The sequence below is a fragment of the Chiloscyllium plagiosum genome, chromosome 7 (genome assembly GCF_004010195.1).
Source record: "Chiloscyllium plagiosum isolate BGI_BamShark_2017 chromosome 7, ASM401019v2, whole genome shotgun sequence".
Lineage (NCBI taxonomy): Eukaryota > Metazoa > Chordata > Chondrichthyes > Orectolobiformes > Hemiscylliidae > Chiloscyllium > Chiloscyllium plagiosum.
This window is the reverse complement of record NC_057716.1, coordinates 7,003,951-7,023,498: the sequence shown is the minus strand read 5'-3', so window position 1 is coordinate 7,023,498 and position 19,548 is coordinate 7,003,951. Positions and strand designations below refer to the sequence as shown.

General features: G+C 37.9%; 1 protein-coding gene across 3 annotated transcripts in view; it reads right to left on the bottom strand.

The window, feature by feature from the left end:
- Window positions 1–1,806: 1,806 nt before the first annotated feature.
- The window catches only part of plcl1 (phospholipase C like 1), a 336,006-nt gene continuing 318,264 nt past the window's right edge, over window positions 1,807–19,548 (bottom strand). The window contains exons 5-6 of one of the 3 annotated variants that reach the window (XM_043692934.1): window positions 12,156–12,265; window positions 1,807–5,174 (exon numbers count right to left, since the gene is read on the bottom strand). In XM_043692934.1, coding sequence (XP_043548869.1) covers window positions 5,046–5,174; window positions 12,156–12,265 — 239 coding nt within the window. In that variant the 3' untranslated portion in view covers window positions 1,807–5,045. Of the gene's footprint in view, window positions 5,175–9,732; window positions 10,356–12,155; window positions 12,266–19,548 lie in introns of those variants that run through there. The other 2 variants (XM_043692936.1, XM_043692935.1) reach the window with 2 other exon arrangements.

Here is a 19,548-nt window from a genome sequence, read left to right as displayed (position 1 = left end):
TGTTACTTTAACAAATTGTTCTTCACACTTAAAATATGAAACTCATTGCAGTTAATCAAATATTTAATTTAACTGCATTTTGTTAAACACATTAAGGTATGGAAATTAAAATTTAGTAAACCTTCGTAAAAATTTGAAAATAAATTGGTTGATGATTTTGCCATGTGGCTGATGGATTTTAACTTTAGCATGCTAAGACTGAAAGTTAACACTAAATGTCTGTAAGTACCATTGACTTAAAACTATACAGTGACTTCTTCAAACATATATATTTCCCATTTATGACATCACCATTAATGGCATAGTGCTCCTATTTCTTATGATTTTATCTCTAATTTTAACTAGTGTATAGATCATTCAAATATTCTCAATACAAAATATTTCTAAGAAGAAAAAAATAAATTTCACGAGTAGTTTCTGCTCATTTATAAGTGCATGAGAAGCTAATTGAATGGGTTTCGAACAAGATAACTTATCTAAAATGCATTTATTACAGATATATTAAGTAACCTATTAGTAAATACTGCAATAAACTGGGCCAACTCTTTTGATAAATTAATAATCTTGCAGCTATTGTCCTTCTGCATAAAAAATTAAATTACATTTTCTTCAAAAGAATCACTCATTTAGATATTTTTCTTCATCTTACTTAACTTCTCTAGAAGCCTGTTAACTGTCATCAAATATGGACACTAACATCCCTCTAGTACCTCACTCAAGTGATCTTTCTAGACCTGAGCCTATATAACATCTGTTGATGCACTACAATCAATGTAACTTCAACTCATTGCTAGCTTATGAGATGAGTAAAATGCAGGAACTGAACATGAATATTTGCTGTTCTGAACAAGCCAACACCACAGCACACAGTGTATTCACCAAACGAGTTAGTTCCTTTTACAATAAACAAAGTTATTTGTTTATTTGTAAAAGTTAAAAATCAGATCTAAACATTTACTTCTATTGAGTATTGGTGAAAATAATACATATTTTATTGAGGTTTTTCATCTTGCACTCATCAGGACAACTCATAATACCAAAGGAGAAATGACATTTAGGCTGTATGAGAACAGACTTGTGATTGGTTGGCAACTGGACTCTGATTGAAGGGGGTGTTGCTGTGGAGAATACACCAATTAATGATAACTGACAGTTAACTGCCATGTTTGATGCATTCTCCATGGCAATGCCCGAGTAATCAGAGCCCACTTGCAACCAACCAACACTTTCCTCTCGTTTATTATAAATGTTATCTCCTCATTACTTTGGTATTCTTGCAAATTATCCTGATGAGTGCAAAGCAAAAGCTTTGACAAAAGATTGTTTTTCAACAATACTCAGGTTTTGTATGATCCAATAACCATTACTTATTTCTGTGCAAAACTAATTATGTTCTAAGACGTATTACAAAAGCACTATCTCTAAATAAAAATCTTAACAGCCATCTGAAATTCTTACTTCCCTATGAGTACCAGTAGAAGCTGCATTTCTAACTTGATATTTAAGGAAATTGCAGAACACCAATTAGAAGCTCTCTGCAAAGGTACAGCATGGATTTATTCGGATGTTTCTAAATGATAACAATTATGCTAAGATACCAGAGATGTCAGGACATCTTTTATTGCAATAAAAAAAGCTCTTGACAAACTTAATGAGTCTGGCAACATTTGTGGAGACAGAAACATAGCTAATATTTTGAGTCCAAGTTTGTTCCAAAGAAGAGTCATACTGGATTTGAAATGCTAACTCTTTCAGTCTCCACAGATGCTGCCAGACTTGCTGAGCTTGTCCAGCATTTTCAGTTTTTATTTTAGATTTCCAGAATCCTTAGTAGATTGCTTCAAGCTTTTATTGCAGCTGCGGTTAGGAAGTTTTCAAGGTAGTAAAGGGTTAAGTAGTGAAAGATTATTTCCACTAGTTACAAAGATGGTTACGAGTGGCAAAAAATTAAAGATGATCACAAAACAACTTAAAACGGTTGTTAAAATGGCACGTTCTGTCACAAACTATTGTTATTGTCGCGTCCACAAATTCTTCCAAACTGTAATTGGTTATTTAAGAAACAAAAATATTAAGCAGAAAAGACAAAGAACAGTTTGGATTTGATGGGATTCTACTTATGAAGTTGTATATTTCACACATCTGCATTAGTCATTTGAATGACATTTGCTTGGCTAATCTAAATGAAAAAACATCAAGATTTACAATATTTTAATTTATTTGGAAATAGAATGAATGGAAACATATTTTATAAATGCATATTTAACTTTGTCAATAACAATAATTAAATTTACAAATTGAATGTTGATAAAATATATACATAATTTGAAATATAGTCAGTATACAAAGGATCAACCTGGACTGCAATATGTAATCCCTACACTTTAACAAGACTAATAACCATTTGTTGAAAAACACTAAGTGCAATATATTGAAAAGACAAAAGAAATGCTATATCATCAAATAGGTACAAAAGTTTAAAGAATGTGTAGTAGTGACTGTACACTGACTCTCAAAGACAGCTCCTTAATAAACTTAATGAAGATTAGAGTATCATCTCGGATCAAAGACGTGTTATTTGAATGCGTGCTAGATTTAGGATCATAAGAATGAGGAGCAGGAGTAAGTGATACAATGTTTCAAGTCTGCTCCACCTTTCAGTAAGATCATGCCTAATGCTCAACCTCTTTCTCCATATCGCTCGACTTCATCAACCTTCAAAAATCTATTGATCTCATTACAGACCATATCAAATGACTGCATGGGACAAACCTGTCCTCTAAAGCAGAGAAATCAGAAGATGACTACTTTGCGAATAAAAATGAAATATACTAAGGAAATGAGTAAATAAGAATCCTTCAAAAATGTCCTTGTTAACTGTCCACTGTTTCACTACTTCTTATTTTGAAATCCAGAAAATAGCTTTAAAGAGAAAAAATCTAGCTTCTTTTACTCAATGCACTGTTGAAAATAGCACACAATGGCGTTCCTTTCCCTGAGAACAGTGGGCCTCTGAAGTAGGCTGCCATTGTTTCATGAAACTCCTTCAATAAAGAGCTGGGGCAGTTTCTAGCTAGGGTGGAAATCATCCCCAATGTAAGGTAGGCACAGCATGACATTGTCAGGAGCACAGAGATACTCTGGACTAGTAAATGCCAAAGCAGTTTGGGAGGTGGGACTGGGGAGAATGGATGTACAATTGTTAGAGATAAACCTCCCTGACATTGTCCTTCAGGTTTGCCTGGTCTTATCCGATCTTTGTTGACTTTAATTTGGCTGATCACATAGTGGTTGGAATCTATACATAAAGCACAAGCCATTGCATTGTGTGGGACAGGCTGGATGGACTGGAACACCTTTTCCAGTATGACATCATTTGGTTGTCCCATTTACTCCCATTCCACCAATCTTCTGCCTTGTATGTTCAGCCTGACTCATGCATTGATACTTGTTTAGAGAAGATAGGAAGGTTAGGCCCACAAAGGTCTTCGATAATTGCAATAATAACAATGTTAAGGTTGATTGTTGCCTTTGGATAGTACAGGGAAGCCATTCTTCCTGATTCTTCCAGGCAACATAACCAACATTTGAAAACACTGTCCCAAAGGAGAAGCACAATTACAAATGTCTATCCAGGGTCTAGTTCAAACTCTGATTACCAAGCACAGAGCTCAATTAGGATTGCAGCTGTGGGAAAGTCTTCTTGATGTGTATTCACCTCATTTGGAACCTATAGTTTTCAGTTCATTCATTTTCTAAATTTATCTTGTCTTGAGTGACTAAATGCTTACTCCTCTGAGGAAACAAATTATTTTGAAACTTCATATGCAAGTGCAAGGTCAACTTTTGCAAATATCCATTATGTATCATACATCTGCAAAAACAGCTCATGCAATTTATTTTCCATGTTGAATTTCCTTCTTTTCTCTCCAACCTTGAAGACATTTATGGAAATTTCTTTCTGCCTCAGCCAATTAACTATCTTTTGCTGTGTGGCACTTGAGATAGGCAGACTACATTACTCTTAGATGCATACAATTGATGTTGATACTTTTCCCACAAGCTGTCTTCACCTCCTTCCAGAAAGAGAAACTGGATAGTGCGAACTCTGGCCAATTTTATCACTCCAAGGTGCTGGATGACATAGGGTAATCCAGCACCAACCAAGGATCTTTTTGGTTCCTGTATCTCTCAGGTAATCACTGGAAAGACTGGTAAGGCATTGATGAATATGCAAATTTTGCAGAGTGAGTAAGCACCTGAAAATTAAGAGGATGCACAGCAATGTAGAATATTGCTTTTTTCATAAATTTCAGCAAAACAACTGAAAATCTTAATTTAGTTACAATTTGTATTTGTCACAAAGTGATATCTATATTCCTCAGAAGTTAATCTATTAAACAAATCATTTTGCTCTACTTTGGTAAACTCTTCTTTTATATTTGAGGCTTTCTGATTACGGAATCCAGGCTTGACTTTGTTCCTCAGCTGTGTACAGAGTGAGTGAGTAGGACATTTCAGAATATAATTTGAAAGATGTCCCCAACACATATATGAGCAGTTGTTTTAAAATAAAAGCAGCATTTACATACAATAGCCTCACAACAGAAAAAATACTGCAATGCATAACAAAAATGTACAGTGAAATATTTTTGTTCTTATTAAAATGTATTTAAAAAGCTAATACATGCATAATAACAATGAAAAACATAAAGAAACGTGCATGCTGATTGTGATTTTGGTAGTTCCCGTTCTCATCCTTTCTTTTAAATGGGCCAAAAATGCAAGTTCAAAGGCGTTTATATGAATGTTAGATATATTGCTTTAATATATTTTTCCTTGAATTATTTTATTGTGGTATATGCCATAAAATATGTACTTTTTAAAGGTTTTGTTAGTATTTTCAGTATCACCCAGGGAAATAACTTGGTTGTTAACTACTAGCAGTAATTCTGACTCCATCATCAAGGTACTGGGTCTGGCATTGAAATTATGAGGACTTTCATTCTATTCTCCATTTTCTTTTTCTGTATTTCCTGAAGACTTTATTTGGATTTGATCGATGCACTTCCACTTGTTGACTTGCTCAGTCCACATGAGACACAAGCAGTTTGGATTTGCTTCATGTTTTCCAGCGCCTCATTCTTAGCATTTTTCAGTAAATCCCCTTGGCCCTGCATATATCAAAGGACAATGTTACATTAATTCACTAATATTTTACTATGTTTACAAACATGTGCATCTACCAAGTTCACTTTAAACAGTCACCAATAGTGCATATAAAGAGACAGCAGCCTGGGCCAGCGCAGTCCAAGCAAAACATAATATCCAGCAGAGCAGGAAGAAAGTTAATTATATTCTGTGCTGTGCAAGGGCAAGTATCACCATTTTCCGTCAGCTATTGCACATTCACAGGGCCATCACTCTCTCCAACTTTGCTGCTGCACAGGCCTTTCAGCAAGGCTCATAGACTACAATTATTGCATGTATCACTTTGTCAAACCTCTCCTGTATTCTTGCCAACACATTTTCCTTGACTTTTTAAAATGTGATTATTCCAAACACACAAAATACACAAGCTGAGGCCTCACCATATGACTGAAAAGATTTAATATAACTTCCTTAATCTTGAATTGATTGTCCCTATTTAGTAAACCAGTATTCTAAATCCTTTCTAATCCATTTTATCAATTCTCCCAACTACCTTCAAGTATTTGGGAATATTCATCCCAGGTTTCCATGGTCTTCCACCTCTCAGAATTGTGCCGTTAGACATCAATAACATGTTGGTTATTCTAAAGTGTATCACTTCGCACTTAACTGCAATTAACTGTATTTGCACCAGATTATGCCCTGAAGTCTGCTACAATCATGTTTACTGTGTTGCCAAGTTACCAAGTTTTTCCAGGGTAGCAGGGTCATTTGATTCCTCAGGGAGTGGCCATCATTTGAGTCCCCTATCCCAGGGTTGAGCCATGGCCAACTTTGGAATCAGTGAATTTTCAGTTTTGATGGTGGAAGAGTTAGAACCCCAAGGGACCACAGCTGCTTGGGAAGAAGATTTATACGAGGAAGACAAGGGAACCACCATATGTACTTTTTTCCTCGTCACATTGTTCATTGCTTATTGATGTTGAAATTAAGAGCTCCTACAAGCAAATGAAAAGAAAAGTGCAATACTGAAAGAAGCAGAGGGAAGGGCAGAAAATCTGTTCTTGGACAAAGTTCCATTTCAAATTTTGTAGTGACCCAACTACACACCAAGTTACCAATATTCCTTAAACACCTTGTGTTTTTATTTTATGAATAAGACTGTTATAAGGCATGTTATAATGTGCTTAAAGTTTGTATGAACATTTTTTGCATTATCCCTGTATTACCAAACAAAATACCTGGTGCTGGAAATCTGAAATATAAAAAGAAAGTGGTGGAAATACTCAGCAGCTAAGGTAATTTCTCTGAAGAGAAGACAGAGTTCTCATTTCAGATCGATGATTTTTCATTAGAACCTGTCTGTTACTTCAAAAAAATGCTCTTTGAAGTGAGATTTTTTACTGTATCATTTCTTAAATTCTCTCCAATTTTCATATTCTGCTGATAAGTTTCGAATAAGCTTTGTGTTTTAAATTTGTTTTTCATAAATTCTTTTAAAACTTCAGTATCATAAGGCTTTACACTGTCACTCAATAACTAAGTTAAAAATCACACAACAGGTTATAGTCCAACAGGTTTATTTGGAAGTAATAGCTTTTGGAGTGTGCTCCTTTACCAGGTAGAACCTGTTGGACTATAACCTGGTGTTGTGTGACTTTTAACTTTGTCCACCCCAGTACAACACCGACACTTCCATATCACAACTCAATACCTACTTTACTTCCTTGGTTTATGCTGAAACATCCTAAATTTCACTTTAAGACCTTGTACCAGTCACCTCCATATATTTTTATGATCTGGGTCTGGGGAATTTGGTAGGAAAATGTATCAAGTGTTAGTATGGGAACCTTAGGAAACAGAGTTCGTTGTTCTTTTTCACAGTTAATCTAAATGTTATGATACAAAGAGTAATTGAGAGTAAAATACATGGTTGGACGAGGCTAATTCAGTGGGATGTGAACAGATCAGTGCCTTATAAATTGAAATTACTGATTGACAGACAAAATTGTATTGTAATAATGGTCTGTCTTTAAAGATGAGGTGGTTTGCACATGATCAAGATTCATTCCCAAAGACACGAAAAGTTAGGCTAAATAATGCCAGATGAAAGTCATGAGATGACAAAGCCAGGAGGTCAAAAGAAATAGAGACTGAGAGGAGACAGGAAAAAAGGTACACATTACAGCTTTCAGACTACTAATACAGATGAGAAACTAAACATCAAATTTTCAGAGGGAAATGAAAAAAGAAAGTAAGAAAGTCTCAGAGAATGGGTCATTGGGTCACAGAGACATACAACACGGAAACAGACCCTTCGGTCCAACTTGTCCACGCTGAACAGATATCCTAAATGAATCTAGCCCCATTTGCCAGCATTTGGCCCATATCCCTTGAAACCCTTTCTATTCATATACCCATCCGGATGAATCTTAAATGTTGTAATGTACCAGCACTTTCGCAGACATTTCATTTCACGACCCTCTGAATGAAAAAGACCTTGCCCATTTACCATATCCATGCACCTCATGATTTTATAAACCTCAATAACATCACCCTTCAACATCTAACACTGGGGGAAAAATAGCCCCAGCCTATTCAGCCTCTCCCTCTTGCTCAAATCCTCCAACCCTGGCACCATCCTTGTCAATTTTTTCTGAACCCTTTCAAGTTTCACAACATTCTTCCTACAGCAGGGAGACCAGAATTAAAAATAGTATTCTAAAAGTGGCCTAACCAATATCCTGTACAGCCACAATATGTCCTTTCAACTCCTATACTCAATGTACTGACCAATAAAGACAAGCATATCAACGCCTTCTTCACTATTCTATTTACCTGTAACTTCACTTTTAAAGAACCAAGAACCTGCACTCCAAGGTCTCTTTGTTCAGGAACACTCCCCAGGACTTTACCATTAACTGTACAAGTTCTGTCCTGATCTGCAGCACCTCACATTTATCTAAATTAAACTCCATCTGCCACTCCTCGGTCCATTGGCCCATCTGAGCAAGAGGAGAAAGTGAGGTCTGCAGATGCTGGAGATCAGAGCTGAAAATGTGTTGCTGGAAAAGCGCAGCAGGTCAGGCAGCATCCAAGGAAGCAAGATCCCACTGTACTTGAGGTAACCATATCAGTGCCCAGTACACCTCCGATTCTGGTGTCATCTGCAAACTTACTAACTCTACCTTCTATGTTCACATCCAAATCATTTATATAAATGACCCAGCACTAATCATTGTGGCACATGACTGTCACAAGTCTCCAGTCTGAAAAGCAACCATCCACCACCACCCGCTGTCTTCTATCTTTGAGCCAGTTCTATATCCAAATGGCTAGTTCTCCCTATATTCCACATGACTTAACCTTGTTAACCAGTCTAACATGAGGAAATTTGTCAAACGCCTGACTGAAGTCCATATAGATCATATCCACTGCTCTGCCCTCATCAATCTTCCTTGTTACTGTTTCAAAAAACTCAATCAAGTTAGTGAGACACGATTTCCTATGCACAAAGCCATATTGACTATCCATAATCATTCCTTGCCTTTCCAAATATATGTAAATTCTGTCCCTCATGAATCCCTCAAACAACTTACCCATTACTGATGTCAGGCTCACCAGTCTATAGTCCACACTGACCCACTGAAGACCATCCCAACCAGATCTGTGCTCCTACCCTACCCCTACATTTCCTATGACCAATCCACCCGACTTGCACATAGTTGGACTATGGGAGGAGACCACAGCACTTGAAGGAAACCCACACATGGAGAATGTGTGCAAACTCTAGGCAGAGAGTCATCTGTGGCTGGAAGTGAACCTGATTCCCTAGAGGTGTGAGGCTATGCTAACCACTGAGCCACCACGCCACCTGTTTTCCATATAGACATATAAATAGAACAAGGCTAATAAAAGAAGAGATGAGATCTATTAGGGACCAAATGGACAATCCATGCATGGAGGCAGAAATCATAGCTGAGATGCATCTCTTTTTACTAAGGAACAAGATGTTGTTAGAGTCACAGTGAAAGAGGAGGTAGTTGTAATACTGGATGGGCTAAAAATTGATGAAAAGTTGGTACACAAAGATTGGCTATCCTTAAAGCTGGCATGTTACCAGGGCCGGATGGGCTGTGTTCCAAGTAAATAAGAGTAAACATTGTAGATGAACTAGTATATGACCATATAAACTAAGTGTAGGGGTAAGCTATTTACTTCTATAAGCCCATTCACAATTAAAAGGATAAACCCAGAAACTACAGGCCAATTAATTTAATTTTGCTGGTGGGAAAATCTTTAAAAAGGACAATCCAGGATAAAATTGACAGTCACTTTGATAAATTAAGAAAATCTCCAGCAAAAGTAAAGAGAGGGGAAAGATATAAAAGAGACCTACGGGGCAACTTTTTCACACACAGGGTGGTATGGAATGAGCTGTCAGTGGAAGTGGTGGAGGCTGGTACAATTGCAACATTTAAGAGGCATTTGGATGGGTATATGAATAGGAAGGATTTGGAGGGATATGGGCCATATGCTGGCAGGTGGGACTAGATTGGGTTGGGATATCTGGTTTGCATTGACGGGTTGGACCGAAGGATCTGTTTCCAAGCTGTACATCTCTATGACTCTATTTGTAGAGTTTTGCAAAAGACAAATCGTGCTTAAGTTTGCCTTGCCTCACTGGGGTACTACACTGAAAATCAAGTCCCACGACTTCCAGAGTCATCACAAAGGTTAAAGATTTAAAAAGTATGTAAAGATGCCCAATTTACCTAATTTTCAGACCCAGGTTGATAGAAAGTGCACACCAGGTTTCTCAACTTTGCAAAAATGACTATTTATTCCAGGTAATTAGACTCTAGCTACAGGTAAATAATCATGAATTGCTGGAATATAACTTCAATAATTAAAACTCCAATCTGCTTATAAACCCCTTATTAAACACACTCACAGACAAACACAGACAGAAACAACATGGGTGTTATGGACAGGGGGAAGACTGGGAAGATTATTCAGCAGATTTTGTTTGCAGAGTTGCTGACATTCTTGTGATGTTCAGACCACTATTTCTCAGTCTTCCTTCTCAGAAGGCTTTCACTGGTTTGCAAGAAGCAAAGGATGGTGGTTCACTTGTAAAGTCACAGCTTACAGCAATTGCCAAAGGAAAGATCAACTGGTTTCCTTCAACCTTAATGTGGCTCCTATTGCAGAGAACAGAAACAACTGTTTAGCTGGAGATTATTTCTGTATTTTGCTCATAATTTCAAGCTGTTTAACTACTTGTGAGCCAATGACATAGTTCTTGGCAAGTGGAAGGCCTTTGTCATTGATAGCTGGTCACTAGTTCGCAGACTAATCAGTTACTTCTACCAAACAAAGCTCCAATGGTACGCAGCCACTTAGCTCCAGTTAGTCTGCAACCACTCTTTACACTGCTTAAACAAGTAGAAATCCTTCAGCCATCCTTGGCTTGTAAAACAGTTCTTTTCTCATTTCAGTTGACAATTAGAAATACAGGAAAAACACGAAGACACAGTCTTTACAAACTAATCTGAGTTTTTTGATGAGGTACCAGAGATAGTTATTAACAATAGTGTGGTTGGTGTAGTCAATAGGGACCTGTAAAAAATATTTGACAAAGTCTCACATAATGGGCTTGAAGCTTGAAGCCCATGGAATTAAAGAGGCAGTGGTGGCATAGATATGAATTTGGCTAGGTGACAGAAAACAAGAGCAGTGATGAACAATTTTTTTTGGAATAAACTGAAATTCCCTTGGGGACAGTAACTGAATCATTGCTTTTCTTAATATACATAATATTGCGCAGGGCACAAAACATGTAACCACTGTGAATTGTGAGGATAATAGTAGATTTCAAGAGACATAGATAAATTACTGGAATGGGTGCACATGTGGAATGTAGAAAAGTGTGGTGATACTTTGTGATAGAAAAAACAAGGAAAGACAACTTAAACTACAAGTGAAGAGAGACCTGGGAGTATATGTGCATAAATCATTGAAGGTGGCAAGGCAGATTAAGAAAGTTAAAAAAGATTACGAGTACCTGGAATTTAGAAGTAATTACATGGACTTCAAAAGTGTGGAAGTTTTGATGAGCCTTAATAAAACACTGGCTTGGCCTCAACTAGGGTATAAAGTCCTGTTCAGCAAACTACACTTTAGCAAAGATGTGAAAATTTTAGAAAAGGTGCAAGAGATTTATAAGAATGGTTCGAGGGATTGTGAACATCAGTTACTTGGGTCAAATATTGAAGCTGGGGCTGTTCTCCTTAGAGAAGCGAAGGTTGAGTGGTGTTCAAACTATAAGGTTCCTTTTACCTATTTTCTTCTAATATTTCCTGCTTTTGCGTGGATTTTGGAGGTCCTTGCATGACAGCAATTTACAGAACCACAAATCAAAGTAGCCACATGTCAAATGGCATGTCAAACCCTCTAAGTAAAGTAGTTTAGAAGGAACATTGGTCTCAACAGTATATAGAGATAATTCATTTCCACTAGTGTTTGAGAAATGTTGACATCAGCTGTGATGAACTGTCTGTCATGAACCTCAACAAAGAAAGCACTTTGTCAGAAAATTAATAACTTCAGTCCAGGCATTTTGCATGTCTAAAGAACAGTTTTATAAAAGTGATTTTATTAAAACAAAGGGGACACAGATCCAAAAAGGGTTATTTTATTTAACAAAATTTCATCAGCCAGCTGTTTTGCAACCTGACCCATTTCATTCTCACACATTAATACGATACAAATATATATATCTTGGCCTCCCTTCTGCCTGTAACTTTATCTCCACTTCACTCATCCGGGCGATCTAGTTATTGAATAGAATACATCTATGTGCAAAATTATGAATTACAATTGTTCCTACTATTTGTGAATGCTTCAAATATTATCACTGAGAAAGTCCAGTTTTCACTTTTCTCACCTTAATCATAACCTTTGATGATATTCACACAAGAGTTTACCTATCATTACTGTACCTTCAATACGGTGATATTCCATGCAAAATTTTCCAGTGCTTTATTTATCTTGGCTCCCTTCATACCCTCCTTTTTTGCTAAACCGTGTATTCCCCTATGAAATTCAAGTCCTGTACAAGAGATTCAATCATAAAAATACAAGTTAGTGGTACACGTGTTTACTTCTTTATAGCATAAACCTTTATTGCTTTTATGTAATTGACAGCGATACTAGCAAAAGAACAAAAGGTTTTAATTAGAATTTCATATTGTTAATATCACTGCATCACTAAATAATTATAGAAGCATTTTTTCCCATCAGATATACAAATTATAAAGTGTAGGGTACATTAAATGGATAGTGAAACAATGCACTAAAGTTACAATATTGGAGGAATATCATCCCACAATCCTTACCACACACCCTCCCCTCCCCATGACTTACATTTAGCACACTAGCCATTACTTTATATTCTCAATGTTAAATTAGAAAATTTTAAAAAAAGCTAAAGTATGGATAATTTTGGCAAGGGCAAAGAACAATGTTGAGTGAAAATGATTAATTGGGGGAAAGCCAACTTCAACGGGGTAAGAACAGACCTGGACTGAATAAATTGAAGTCAAAGGTTAGAAGGAGAAATGGCAGCTGAACAAAGAAGGAAAGATTTGGGCACAGTCAAGGTATATTCCCTCAAAATGGAAAAGTGCAGCAAAAACGAAGCCATGGCTCCCTGAATGACAAAAGAAACAGAAGGTAAGATAACAAAGAAAAAATGTGTTCATGATAAATGTTAAATAGAAAATACAACTGAAAACGCGGTTGAATATAGATGTTTCAGAGCGAATGAGAGAGAAAAAAAACAAATGAGAGAATCAAAAGTGAATTGACTATAAAAAGGAACTATCAGTCAATATAATAGGGAATCCCAAATTTTAACACAGCTATATAAATAGTTATAGTATGGTAAAAGGAGTACGACCAATTAGGAAGCAAAAGGTGGATTTATGCGTGGAAGCAGAGGGCAGAGTTGAGGTGTTACATCTGTCTTTATGAACGAAGATGCTTGTCTGGCCATGGACTAAGAGGATGTAATTCAGATATTGGAAGGGTTTCAGATAGATAAGGAGGAGTTATTAAAAGCTTGATAGAAGAGAAAATGGAAACTATGAAGGCTCAAATTATAATCTTTCAGTCTTCCTGAGACTAGGAGGTAGTGACAGAGAACTAGAGAATTGCAAACATTACAACCTTGTTAAAAAATTATTGATAGAAACAAAGAAAGTTGGAGTCAGAGTAGGTCTTTCAACCATTTGAATCTGCCCCCATTCAATATGATCATAGCTGATCATCCAACTCAGCATTTTCGTCCTCGTTTCTCTTCATACTTTTCTTTAGCTCTAACAACCAAATCTAACTCCTTCTTGTAAACATTCAATGTTTTGGCCTGAATTCCCCTCTGAGGCAGAGAATTCCCCAGGCTCACCACTCTTTGGGTGAAGAAAGTCTTCCTCATTCATGATTATCCTGTCTAATCATGTTAAAATTTTATAGTTTTTTGTGAGATCCTCCCTCATTTTAAGCTCCAGTGAATACAGGCCTAATCAATCAATCAGTCTTTCTTCATACATCAATCCTGGCACCCCAGGAATAAATCTGGTAAATGTTTGTTGCACTCCCTCCTTAGCCAGAACATCCTTACTCCCCAAAAACAGCATATAATATTCCAGATTTGGTCTCACCAAGATGCTATACAATTGTAGCAAGACATCTCTGCTCCTGTACTCAAAGCCACTTGTTATGAAGGCCAAAATATCATTTGTCTTCTTCACCTGCCTGCTGTACCTGTATGCTTACTTTGAGGATAACCAGGTTATCCTGCCCCTTTCTGAATCTAACTGCATATTTTCCAAATTTTACTTCATCTACCATGCATTTCCATACTCACTCCAAATTTCAGTGAAGCATCTCTGCATTCTCTTCACAGTTCAGCTGCCCACCTATGTCATTTGCAAACTTGGAGATATTACATGTATTCCCCCCATCAAAATCATTAATATATATTGTGAATAGCTAGTATCCTAGCACTAATCCCTGCAGAATCCCTCTGGTCACTGCTTGGCACTCAGAAAAAGACTTGTTTCTTCCTATGCTTTGTTTCCTATCTGTTAATCAGTTCTCTGTCCGCATCAATACATTACCCCTAATCCCACCTCTTTGATTTTACACACTGATCTCTTATGTAGGAACTTATTGAAAGCCTTCTGAAAATCCAAACGAAGCATATCCAAGTACTCCTCCTTCTCAACTCTGCTTGTTACATCCTTGAAGAATTCCAGTAGATTTGTCAAGCATGATTTTCCTTTCATAAATCCATGTTGACCTTGACCTTGTCCGATGCTACTTGTGGGGTGCAAATGCCTTCATTGGCCAGAGCTGTAGCAGTGCAGCAGATTATCTGAGGAGTTGGTTAGCTCAGTTGATTGGACAGTGGTTAGCATTGCCAACAGTTTGGGTTCAATTCCTGCTCCTGCTGAGAGTACCACAAACGGCTTTCCTTTTCAACCTCTCCCCTCATCTACCACATGGTGGTCCTCAGGTTAAACCATCACCAGTAATCTCTCTCTCTCTCTCTAATGAGAGAGTAGTACAATGGTGATGTTTATCTTGATTATTCTAAACATCAGCAGGTACAAGCTAAGCCAGTCCAACCTGACCTCATAAGACAAATTGTCCATTGCAGATATTAATCTAGTAAATCGTCTCTAAACTGTTTCCAATTCCATGTACATCCTTCCTTAAATAAGGAAACCAATATTATGTGCTGATAAATCAATATATAGTGTTCTAAATGCTCTCACTGGTGCCCTATATAACTAACACACAGCCTCAATTTTTGTATTCAATTCCTCTTGCAATAGATAATAACATTCTATTAGCTTTACTAATTATTTGCAAATTTTGCAATTCATGCACTATGCAATGATGAGGGCATTTGATGTGGTGTACATTTCAAAAGGCTACATATCAGGCTTGTGGGCAGAGTTGTAGTGAATTAAATAAAAAGGACAGTAGTAATGTGGATATGTAATTGGCTGAGCTGCTGCAAATGAAGAGTAGTATATTAATGGACAATTGTTTGGGCAAGAGGAAAGTGTGTAACAGAGTTCCCCAAGGATCCAAGTTGGCACCCTTGCTTCTCCTGATACGTGTGATGATCTAGACATTGGTGTACAGGGCAAAATTTCAAAACTTGTTGATGCGATGAAATGGAAAGTCGCAGGAGCAGAGAAATCTGTGCATACATGTACATAAAGCTTTGAAGATAGTAGGTTAGGTTGACAGAGTAGTTAAGAATGTAACAGCAGGACTATGCCACTCAACCCAGCCAGCCTGTCTACCATTAAATTATATCATCTGCCTCCGTGTAATTTTCCAGCACGATATTCATATCCCTTGTTTGAAGACTGGCAAGTGTGAAGCTGGGGTGGCTGTGATTCAGGAGGAGGTCAAAATGGGTCATCGACTGAGCATGTCCGGCTGAATTTGGATGCAAATGTTTCCACCTTTCTTTTGAAATAATGTACCATCATTGAGGATGGGAATACTTGTGAACCCTCTACCTCATGTTACATGTTTAAGCAGAGTAATGTTAAGGCTGAAAGGTCACTATGGTGAGATGAGATAACACAAGTAATAAAGCAAGTTTCTCTGTTAAGTGTTATTATGACAGGATTGGGACCGTAAATATTTGGGACATGACATTAAAATATCTAATTAATAATTAGTAGAGTCAGCTTGAGACAGGAGACTATTGTAACAGATGGAATAGCTAAATATCTATCATAACAGGTTAGTCTGCAATGGAAGATTACTGTAGCAAAGTTAGCAATAAATATCTAACTGTGACATTAGAATAATATTAAGTAGAATTTACAACTGAAGAGATAATGGGAACTAACATCACTGGTTTATTGTGTAGCTAGAGTGAGATACTTTGATTAATATAGTTGGACGCGCTGATAAGCTAACAGAAACATGATAAAAAAAATATAAAAGTCCACAGACCCTGAGGTCCATGGGCATTCGAGAATCAGCTTTCTCAATCTCACGGTTTTTCATTTGCAAATATAAGACCTACTTATTGACGAACTCTCTGCGTCTCCTGGTAGTTCTCTATATTTTCTCCACAATAAATTTGACGCTGCGAGCAGGGTCGTGCAGAGACCCACCTGGACAGAGGGTGGCAGTAACAGGGCGCTTCTTGGTCCACCGGGGACACTCCGAAGATTGACTGAATAAGGGTACCCAACAAAAAAAAGTTTGCATTTTTGCTGTGAATTCGGACTATATTCTGTTTGCTTCGAGTGGTCCTTTGGTCTCTGAGGTGCAGGAACCTGCTGGAGCGTCTCTCCGATCCAAGATCCAAAGGCGAGGGGTAAATTGCTGCTGAAGGAGATGTGAAGAATTGGTCAAGAAAACTGCGCAGTGGTGTAAGGGGTGAGTAAGAATAAAAAGTAGCAAAAATTCCACGTGGTGTATGTAAGACCCTATAGCTAGATAGGGCAGAAATATAAGACCTTATAGATAGATAGGACTGAATAAAGAAGGGGAAATTGTTTTACTGAAAGCGCTGATAGACCTATTTAGCAAGCCGGCAAATTGGTTGTGGAAGGTTAAAAGTGAAAATAGCAGAGAATAGTCATAGTGTTATAGTGTTACTAGATTGTTAAATGTTTTAGATAAGGCCTGTCGGATAATTGGACTTCTGGAAATGAACAAAGGGTCTGTTTAAGTAAGGCTCTGGCTGACAGCAATTGATTTATAGCAGAGTTTTTGGCTGGTAGCAGCAAACTTGTGTGTGTGTGTGTGTGTGTGTGAGAGAGAGAGAGAGAGAGAGTTTATAGTTTAATCATTGTGATCTGATTTGTATGCATAATTGTTTGTTGGTGGTTAAATGTTTGTGTTTTGTTTCCCGCGAGCTCGAGATCCAGGGGTATTTTGATTTTATTTTGCACTATAAGAATTTAAGATAATTTTGTTTTGAGAGAGAAATTTCTCAAGAAACCGTTAGTGATTGATGCATTTTGAAGGTGCAGTGTAAGATTGGTTTTGGTTGAATGAATGAGAACAGGTTGTTTGTATTAACTAGCTGTAATTGAGGATGTTTAGAAATTAATAGATTGGTAAGTTATAAAGTTAGGAATTGCTTATACTATTGAACAAAGCACTACTGGACTTGAATGGTATGAGGAAGTGACTTATGAGAGCAAATATATCATAGGATGGATAAAGAGATACTGAGCAAGAAATTTATAGTGGCAAGAAATTATATTGTAAAAATCTCTGAGAAATGGGAAAAAAAACTAAGGATTTATTGACTAAATGACCAAAAGAAAGTACCTTGGATATACATATGTGCAATGAGATGGAAGACTAATTAAGAACTATAAGCCAAAAGATAAATCTAAAAATAGAAACCAAAAAAAGGGATTAGAAGATGGAAATATTGAAACTTTTCAGGAAAGACAGTGAGGAACTGAAGATAGCTTGTCAGGCACCTGTGGTGACTAGGAAAGCTGCAAAAGAACAAGCTGAGCAGTTACGAGAAACAGAAAAGCAGGAATCAGCTCCCCCTCTATACCCAGATGTGAAGGAGTTGAATAGACCTCCTCCCTACTCGAATGAAGAGACATTGAAGCAATGTTCAAGTAATAAAGGGAACAGTAGAAATAGAGGGACAGTTAGAATGGGATAGAAGTGCGGAAGACAAAAATGAACTGAGGGAAAGAAGAAAAAGAGAGAATAGGAACAGGCAGGAGCAAATAGAAGCTATACAACGAGAGCAAGAAAAGTTGAAACGTGAAATTAGTGTGCTGCGTGGGCTATGGGAACAAAAAGCAATTGAGGAATGCTCATTGTGATACGAAAGGAAGGCTGAAGAGAAAAGCAGTGAAAGTGACGCAGAGCAAGCAGAAAGGGATGATGAGAGACAAGGAAAGAAAAAGGCCCCAGTAACTAAAGAGTGGGAGGAATTAGAAATAGCATCGAACTCAGAGCCCGAGGGGGATTTATGGAGAAGTAGTGTCAGTAAAGGGAAAAAGGGCCAACAGAGAAGGATGCTACCGCTCCTTATAAAAGAGGGGAGAAACCCACAATACATTCCTTGGGGAACTCAGGATCTGGAAGGGCTGAAGAATGCACTGCCCAGTTTACATGGGGGAGCAGGAAAGTGGATCAGGCTTTTGAAGATGAAACCACAGGGCAATTGCTGGCTATAGGAGACTTGAAGGCACTGCTGGTGAGGTTGGTAGGGCTCCTGAAGTTAAAGAAAATAATGGTCCGAGCCCGTTTGAAAAATGTGGCAGACAATCCATTGATTGATGGGGTCAGGTTTGATCGAGTGAGACAGAATGTATGGCAGGCCTTAAGAAACTGTTATCCACCCAAAATGGACATCCAGGCTCTGAGAGGGGATCCACTGGGAGAAAGTGAAAATCCGGCTGCCTACTTGGAGAAACAGTTAAAGAAGTGGAGGCTGAAAACAGAGCAAGACATAGAGACTAATCAGTTGCTGACCACAATGTTTCGAAATTCCATCATTGAGGCAATGCCCTCCCAAGTCAGGTCAAGGCTGGAGGAAGTGGTGGGTCTGACATCATTGATGAGCCACTAGGAATTTAGAGATCCTGTCGCTCATGCAGTTTAAAGATTTCGAAAAGACAAAGATAAACTGTTTGAACAGCAGGAGGAGGTTGAAAGGAAGCTGGCGCAAATGCAGCTCGAAGAGCTTAAAAAGAAAGAAAAAAGAGAAGACTAAAAAGGTATTGCCAGTAAGAATCGACACAGTAATCAACACTGGCGTGAACCAAGTGCCGGCGCAAGAGGGGTCCTATTAGGTAGCCAGACAGGGGCCAATAAGTCCCATGCCAGCAATGGAGGTTTTTAGAGAAGCTTTCCCGCAGGTGACATATCCGGGGAAGGGCAGATTTAAATAACAGCCTAAACAGAACTGGAGTCCCCAAGGACAGGGACATAATAATGGGGGACTAAGGTACATGATAAATAATCAGGTTCAAGGGCCGCCAGAAATGATGTGTTCGGGATGCTCTGAGAACCTGGGTGGGAAGGGGCACTACCCTGTAGTAGCATGGTAGGCTGAACAAGAACCAGTAATACAAATTAATATAGAAGGGCCTCAGACACAGGTGATGATAGATACTGGAGCTACATACACTTGTTAAAAACAATGACTGCAGATGCTGGAAATCAGATTCTGGAGTAGAGTAGTGCTGGAAAAGCACAGCAGTTCAGGCAGCATCCGAAGAGCAGGAAAATCGACGTTTCGGGCAAAACCCCTTCATCAGGAATACAGGCAGAATGCCTGAAGGGTGGAGAGATAAGTGAGAGGAGGGT